The sequence below is a fragment of the Caretta caretta genome, chromosome 7 (genome assembly GCF_965140235.1).
Source record: "Caretta caretta isolate rCarCar2 chromosome 7, rCarCar1.hap1, whole genome shotgun sequence".
Taxonomy (NCBI): domain Eukaryota; kingdom Metazoa; phylum Chordata; order Testudines; family Cheloniidae; genus Caretta; species Caretta caretta.
The window spans coordinates 111,462,689-111,471,569 of record NC_134212.1 but is presented as its reverse complement, the minus strand read 5'-3'; the positions used below and the strand labels follow the sequence as shown (position 1 = coordinate 111,471,569).

Below are 8,881 nucleotides of genomic sequence, written 5' to 3'. Positions count from 1 at the left end.
TCATCATCTGACAGATATTTTAAGACTTGATTAGTCCTAGGCTCTTTCCAGGGCCCATTGGGACACTACTACAGTGTTCAGTTATAAAGTCCTGCCTTCTGAAAGCATGAAAGAGAGGATTTCTCATTTCCCAGATGGGAGAGGCCTCACTGAAATGCCACAGATTTCTCACTTCCCTGTTTCTAAAAGCTTTAGCTGATTTTTCCTAACAGACAGTTGAGGATGGAACTTAGCTCTCGTCCCCAGCAAGACAAAAAGATGTGCACAAGAGTGTTTTGGGCAGTGTTTCCTCATGCCTGCTTCATCTCTTCTCTAGTGATCTATGCTTTTCTGGGGGCGGTCATGTTTTCTCACATTGAGGGTAACAGAAATTGGAATGAAAGTGAAGAATATAAGGATTTTATGCTGGATCTGCGGAACCTCTCAAAGGATTTAACAGGTATGTGCAGTAATAGAAAAATGACTTCGCTTACAGGGTATTACTGAACCCCCTGTCATTCAAATCAGATCTCTTAACTTGTGACTATATACTTCAGAATAATGAAGGGTGAGCTTGGAAGTAGCTTTAGAGTGTATTTATTTGCTTTCATTATGATTTCCAGACTGTAAACTTCCACGGTCCCTATGTGAATGTTTGATGAGATTTTTGTAGTGCTTATCTACTTCTCTTTTTCTTGCATCACTGGAAAGATTTAAAGTTACCCTGGGTAGCTAAAGAGTGAATGAGATTGCTTAGCTATTGTAACAAGCTCAGTTTAGAGTCTCCTTCATCCCTCATGGGGTCTCCTCTAGTCATGTAATGATAGGAGGTCAGCCTGCTGCCTTACAAAACAAAAACATAACAGTTCAGAAAGTCAAAGAAAAGCTGGATCCTAATAATCATTTATGTGAAGGATGGGTCCAACTACAGGGTATATAATGTCAGGATGGCAAAAAAAGAGGGTGGTGAGGGCGGGAGTGGTAGCACTTATTCATTGTCTACAGCAGACTAAATAGACAAAAGAGCTTTTAGTGAATGGTCACTGGCTCTTTCTGAGGGCTCATCTACACTTAAAAATTTACCAAAATAGCAACTCCAGAATAATTATTTCAGAAGGGTTATTTATTTCAGTAGAAACCCTCTGTGGACACTTATTCCAGAATATGAGTGCCTTTTTTCCACTGCACTTACTCCATTTTGGAAGTGATCTTTATCAGGGAGGGATTACAGGGAGTAAGTCACACTCCAAAGATGCCTATATGTGCAGGCTATAGGAGTAGCTGCTAGAGATAATGCATTTGATATTTATCCACAGGTAGGGGCCATGGGTCTCAGCAGTAGACCACAAATAGAGACTTTTCTGTTTATCTTCTGATTACAAATTGTTTTACTTTCTTAAGTAAAAGACCATGCTGGTTGCACCTCTTTTCCCTCTCACCTCTGTCTCCCCCAGTTCAATCATTCAATCAGAAGAAGAATAAACCAGATACCTAAAAGAAAAGAGCTAGATGTCATGAAAGACAGATGTCAAATTTTGTGTCATTCTCTTTTTGGTATATTTTCTATCTTTCTCTTTTTAAAAATTACCCAGTTTCTTTGTACTCATTTTTTAACGTTATATGCTTTCACGCATCAGTCCCCCCCCCACCGCGTTTCTTCACCACAGCTACTAGCCTGACTCTGCTTACAGCATGGGCAAAGATTTTGTGTGTGGATATGTTTGTGTGTGGATATGTTCTTCTTTTAAAGTAACAGAGCCAGATCTTCAGCCAGTATAATGGATTTATGCTGATTTACAGCAGCTGATGGTGTGGCCCAGAGTCTTGAAGCAGTCACCACAAGCTGTTTTGTTATTGTAACAGAAAATATGACAGAAAACCAGGAGACATTTAAGAAAAGAGCCCATGCACTGTTCACCAAAGCTAAGTTGGAATGGTTTGCTGATCCAAAAGAACAATGGTCTTTCCTCGGGTCTCTCTTTTTCTGCTGTACTGTGTTCACAACAGTGGGTAAGTTCTGAGGTAAAGTACACTTAACATTTGATGCTAATCTCTGCATTTAACTCATGGGTTTCATCCAATGAATTCACAAAGGAACAAAATGTATTTGTAGTGAGTAATTCGGGTTAAAATGTTATCCAGAGCTCTGTAACCCTCTTCCAATGCGTTTTAGCTCTTAGATTTTTGTAATTGCGCATGCAAATTAGATGCTCAGTTGCATGCACACATGGTCCTCATGACTTAATGAAACTTTTTTGTAAAAAAAAAAACCAAACAAGTTTTCTCTATTGTTTTGGGACAAAATGTGCTCTGGCCCTCCCCACTGTTGTGTATTATTCTGGGTGTTGCCTTCCACCTGTGAGGACGTGATCTGATTTTAAAGAGCTTCACAGTTGTTTAGGTTGTAAAGTGTGTTATAAATATAAGGCACTATAATTAATTCTTTCTTGCGTATCCACTGAGACATATTGAGAATGGCTAGTCAAGCTTCTATTAAGTACTCCTGAAATTTTCCATTCCAGCTCCAGGTGTAGACGGATGACCTATATACAAACAAAAATGACCTGTTGTAGTCCCTTCTCTACAACACTACCAGGTGCTACTTTCCATGTGCTCCTGCTGTTCTTCTTGACACCATTCTCACACGCTGGCAAACGCAGGTGGTGACTAAATCTTCCACATAGAACCACTCAGTTAGAATGTGCATGCCTGAGACAATGACCAACGCCACCTTTTGTGAGGGAAGGTCCAGAGGCAGCAAGCAGCAATCCAGAGAGGCTAACAAGGAAAGGGACAGAGATAGAAGATTTCTAGGGTGGACATGTGTTTTTTTAAAGAAGGTAACGTGGTCAGATATCTAGCTGAAACCTGCATTTATTCAACTGACCAAAATTCAGTTAGACTAAATATGGGTATGAAAAGTTATCTGACATAATCCTTCAGCATAAGATATGACAGAATCCATAGTTTCCAAAAAACGCGCACACCCATGCCTCTAAAAGTTCTTGTACTCAGAATTCATCCTCATGTATAACCTCAGCTATACTCCTCCCTATTCAATTTTGCTATTAAGAAATCAGTTTCAAGATCTTAAGTTGTGTGGTTAAAGTTCCTTGCCACTCCTCAGTCCAGAGGTTCTCAAACTGTGGTCTACCGACCACCAGTGGTCCGCGAGCTCCATTCAGGTGGTCAGCGGATAGTTCCCTCTAAGGTGCGCTCTTGGGTGGCCACACACGAGAGAATGAAGGGCCACTCACCTAATTAGTGGAGCCGTGTAGGCGTGGCTCCACTAATTAGATGCCTGGACCCTGCAGAAGACACACATGTAAGGTGAGGTGGTGGCCTCAGGGAGAATAGGGAGTAGGTGGGAAGGGGCAGTGGAGAGAGAAGAGGGGGTGGGGGAAATGTGGGACGTGCAGGGCTGTGGCAGCCAGAGAAAGAGGTGACTTTCCTCAGCTCCAGAGCTGCAGCTACCAGGGAGAGATGGCCCTCCTTCCCAGCCTCAGCTCTGTGGCTACTGTGGTGGGGGAGCGACCCCCATCCTTTCCAGCCCCAGCTCAGGGGCTGCTGAGGTGGGGGACAGAGGGAGAGACCCCTCTCATTCCCAGCCCCAGTTCACAGGCTACTATGGTGGGGGAGAGAGGGCACATCCATCGCATTAGAAAGGTAAGACTGCTGATATTAAAATATGAGTTGTGTGCTTTTATTTGTAGAACAAAAAATGTTAATTATTATTAAGGTGGCTTTTTTATATAGTGCTTTTATCCAAAGCGCTTTACAATAGTTAGCTAATGGTAAAAACATTTGGAAAGATCATTAAGTGATCTGCCAAGACCCTCAGCAATTTTCAAGTGGTCCATGAAAAAAAAGTTTGAGACCCACTGCCTTAGACTATTTTCTTTGGTTACCCCTTTCTGCCCTTCCCTGGCTGTTAATCTTCCTCTTTGTTACATTTAAAAAAAAATCCATCTGTTTTCTTTACAGCACAGAACCAGCATGAAATCACACCAGGGTGATTATTATACATGCAATGTCCTGCACCATTGGTTTTCTAGATAATACTGAACTACCCCACAAGTACCTCTGTGTATTAGGCAGCGGATGAGCTACAACCAGAGACAGGTGTGTCTACACCTGCACCTTTTCTTATGGGACTTCTGTGAGAGAGGCATCAGGGTTTTATTTATTTATTTTACTGACTCAGGCAAAATCCCCCCTGACTTCAATATAAGAGCTGATTTGTAGAATGGGTCTACATGGAAGTTTGGTTCGCTTCCATCTCTGCAATTTCATGTTCTTCCACAGAGAATATTTTGCTATTGCAAATGATTTAAAAAGGAAGACAAACCATAGTTTAAACTAGAAGCCATTAATTTCAATGGGGAGTTTTGCTTGAGTAAGGACCAACGGATCAGTTAAGGACACATTTTGCTTAACCATCAAATCAAATTGGCTAAGGATATAATCTAGTAAGTGCTGTAGCTGATGTTATTTTTGGAGGGAGTGCAACTTAAGAGGGTCTCACACTAGGAATGCAAAATAGTTTCCTTTCTGGCGAGAAATGAGGAAGAATATAGCAGGTGCTAGTAAGTAGTAGTAAACATTTATGACAGGTAAATGTGTCCAAATCACTTACGTGATTTAGGATCTTAAGCCTTATTTTCAGAAGTGAGTTAGGCACTTAGAAGCACTCCAATGGGCTTGATCCAAAATAAGCCCTATTTGTCGACCTCCCCAGGAAGCTATATACCACATCTGTTTGCTTAGGCTCTTTGGGAGGTCTAAGATGCTTGGGGGTTTAGAGGAGGTGAGGAGCCAGGGATATTCATTTTTGTTGTTGATTGACAGCCATTTGTGTGGGGTGAGATCAGCTGTTGATTTGTTATTTGGCTAGATTATATCTGTAATAAATGTTAAAGCAACTATAACCTGTGATAGGCACTTTTATGTATATGAATCAGAACGAAAAAAGAAATCACTCTCCACATATTAATTACGGTAAATAATCCACACCACTTACCTCTGCAGAGTAATAATTAGCATCCCCATTTCACAGATGTGGGAATGGAGACACACAGGATAAATAACGTGCCAAAGGCCACATACTGAGTTAGTGACAGAGGCTGGATTAGAACATAAAGACTATAGCTATCTTTAGTAAGAATGAAGGTGACCTGGCAATTTTACTCCAGTATTTGGTGTAATAATCTTAAAGGCAGCCCCCCAAAGTCATCTAAGAGGAAACAGTGTTGACTAAGGAAGAGAAAAGCATTTTTAAAAAAGGATTCTTTATGCCTTTTTGGAGGACAAAGAAGAGAACTTCCATTAAAAACTTTAATACAGTTTCTCTCTTATCTTTTCCCTAATGGAAATGCATTAACTTAGGGTTAGGGTTTTAACTTCACAGCCGAAGAAGCAATGGCATAACTACAGGAAAGAAGTCCTATGTCCTAATTTAATTTGCAGTTGTATATTTTAGACTACCATTTTGTTACTTAAAATGATCATTTGGCAGTGGAAGCCTGGTAATATTTTTGCATTAGTTACATTTGATATTGGCACTTTTTAGATCATTAGAGTAAAGTGTTATTGGTTTCCAGCCATACTCTTCAATGGAGAAAATGTGTGTCCCCTAAAGCCCAGTTTTACAACTCTCCATATGTCAAATGCAATTCCTGTCATTAAAATCAGTTCTAACAAACTGTAAACAGGTTTCAGAGGAACAGCCGTGTTAGTCTGTATTCGCAAAAAGAAAAGGAGTACTTGTGGCACCTTAGAGACTAACCAATTTATTTGAGCATGAGCTTTCGTGAGCTACAGCTCACTTCATCAGATGTTGATGTCAACATCTGATGAAGTGAGCTGTAGCTCACGAAAGCTCATGCTCAAATAAATTGGTTAGTCTCTAAGGTGCCACAAGTACTCCTTTTCTTTTTGCAAACTGTAAACAGTTTCAAATCATTGACAGTGACAATTATGATCACCAATGGCCCCGAGTCATAAGGTTTGAGGGTGTTGAGATTCATTGTTCCAAGTTATTAAACAGAATAACCAGTTGCAAAAATTCAGATTAGAATCCAGATCTGAATTTACCAAAATTCAGGGAGTTTTGATCTGGTGCTCCATTCTGGGTCAGTTTCTACATATGAGTTACCACATGCACAACTGTCTGCTTTCAGGTAAGTTTTATCGTTTGTGCATATGCTCTTTCAGAAGGAATATAGTGAAGGTCCTTCTGCTCTAAGTCACAACCACATACAACCCCCTCACCCCTCCAGCCTAAGATTTTTAAAAAGGATTGAGATAAATGTTTAAAAAAAAAAAAGACCATATACACTATTAACTAAAATATCATCACACAAACTATTGATTTAAAACTGACAGTATTAAAAGTTCAATGTTTTGATTACAAAATAAATTGCAGTGTTCTATTTTTGTTTTGTTTTTAGGTTATGGCCATAGCTACCCCGTAACAAAGTTTGGAAAATATCTGTGTATGCTATATGCATTATTTGGCATACCTCTGATGTTCTTGGTTCTGACAGACCTGGGAGACATCCTTGCAGCTATCTTATCCAAGTCTTACAATGAATTTAGAAAACTTCAGTCAAAAATGTTAGCCTCTAAACCAGCTAAACTGTGTTCTGGATGCATCTGTAAGAAAAACAAGGATATAAAAACTGGATCATCATTGCATATGCAACACAAAATAGTCATCCAGGAACCTTTAAGTATCACGGAAGTGCTGAAAAGCCAATCTTCTGTTAAAAGGAAGTCACTGCAATACCGGAATGCTGAAATATTTGAAATGCTACTTGCAAGAGAAAATCAATACCTTATGCCACCAAGAATTAACAAATTTGAAAGATGGAGTTCATGTCCCGAACTAGATTCAGGGAAGATGACCTGTGTTATCGAAAACTTTGGCAAAGAACTCGAAAAGCTAGATGTGCCCATCTTGCTAATGGCACTAATTGTCTTTGCATACATCTCCTGTGCAGCAGCTATTCTTCCAAATTGGGAAAACCACATGGATTTTGAGGAGGCTTTCTATTTTTGTTTTATTACCTTGACAACAATTGGGTTTGGTGATATTCACTTGCAACATCCCAACTTTTTCTTGTTTTTTTCCCTCTATATTGTCATTGGTATGGAAATAGTCGTCATTGCTTTTAAGCTGGGACAAGATCGATTGATTGGCTTGTACAAAAAGGTGATTTCATATGTTAGTAAGAAGACGTCAACACAGTATGAGAAGTATCCAGGTAAAAAATAGCCATCATTTCCCCCTGTCACATTCACTGGCGATTGCAATCAGATGAAATTGTTCATGTGTTTTCTATTCTCTGCTTTATGGAAGGCTTAGAGGGGGCCATATTTCCCCCGCATTTACATGAGTTCCACTCGTCCTGAAATCAGCAGGAACGTGCTGTAAACTGGCGGAAGGCCTCAGGAGAAAATAGACAGGTGCAGTCAGGAAAGGTTTTCCTCAAGGGATATTATTTGTAACCAGAAAAAATAAAAAAACCCACAACTAATATTTAAAAAACCCTCCCCCAGCTGGGATTCAGCTCAATCTTATAAGCCCTGGTAGTGGAGGTCTGTCTATCCACATGCAGTCTCTCTTCTCTGCCTCCCAAAGCGCTAAATTATGGTTCTTCCCCACAGCACCTGCAGAAGCAGAGCTAAGGCTAACTTCTAGTTCACCAGGACCAGACAGTGGCCCTGTCCCCTGTTACACACATACCTACTTTTCAATGGCAGAACTTGGCTGAGATAATTAAGCATAATTAAGGTATGCACCCAACTAGCTGTTCATTCATGATATTAACACATCTAAGTTTCTTAATGGTCAGTGTAAGGTTAAAATTTAAAAAGGCCAAATTTTCTCAAAACCCCTCCCCTCTCCAGCTGTTATGCAGTGTTCAGGCAGTGCAAAGCAGACAGAAAACTGCTCCTAAATGGGTAGCTGGGGATTCCCCTTGGGTAGGGGAAACCGTGAGTGACACAAAGCCAGCCAGCATAGCTGGCTCCATGGTGCCCACTTCCTGCTCCAGCACAGGGAGGAGTACACTGGACTCTGGTGATCTCTGACTGACAAAGCAGCCACTAGGTGATCATTCTAGCTGATGTAACTAGTAGCAGTCTTAGGCTGCTCTAAGTTATGCCTAGAGCCAAATGGGCTCTTGGCTGGCCCCAGGATCAGAGAAGCGAAAAAACGGCTTAGCCATCTTTATCCCCTCATTCACTGCTCAGCCAGACCTGAGGATCTAGCCCAAAGTTTGTTATTTTGAGAATAATATTTCTTCTATAATGTTCAACATGTTTTTCCAGTTAGGAAGAAGATATTTGAAATCAAAGTTACATAAATATCATAGGTTTCAGAGTAGCAGCCGTGTTAGTCTGTATCCGCAAAAAGAACAGGAGTACTTGTGGCACCTTAGAGACTAACTATGCTCAAATAAATTTGTTAGTCTCTGAGGTGCCACAAGTACTCCTGTTCTTTTTATAAATATCATAGCTTTAGAAACTTTACTGTCTTGCACAGTGAAGCATTCTATTGTAAATCAGTTCCCTGTATTAAGGATCAGCATTCGTATCCTTTCAACTCTTTGTAATCAGCGTAGTGTACATATGTTTATGGTATTCATCCATAACATGCAGCTGCTAATCACAGTTTCTATTCTAGAGATAGCAATTTGTGGGAATGCATGCAACAAATCTGAGACTATGTTACAACTTATGAACCTAGCTACTGGTATATTATTAGTGGGACAGTATAGTGTAAACTGACTGAGTTTGGGACTGGAACCCTAGAAGCCCTGAGTTCCAATCCCAACTTTGCCACTGACTTGCAGTGTGGCCTTGAGCAAGTCACTTCACCTCTGTCACTTCCACTTCT

General features: G+C 40.4%; 1 protein-coding gene across 1 annotated transcript; it reads left to right on the top strand.

The window, feature by feature from the left end:
- The first annotated feature begins 222 nt into the window (after positions 1-222).
- On the top strand, positions 223-8,358 carry KCNK18 (potassium two pore domain channel subfamily K member 18). Its single transcript, XM_048858891.2, has 3 exons — positions 223-439; positions 1,843-1,989; positions 6,429-8,358. Exons 1-3 carry the CDS (start codon positions 223-225, stop codon positions 7,253-7,255), a joined length of 1,191 nt encoding a protein of 396 aa, XP_048714848.2. The 3' UTR covers positions 7,256-8,358.
- The last annotated feature ends 523 nt before the right edge of the window (positions 8,359-8,881 follow it).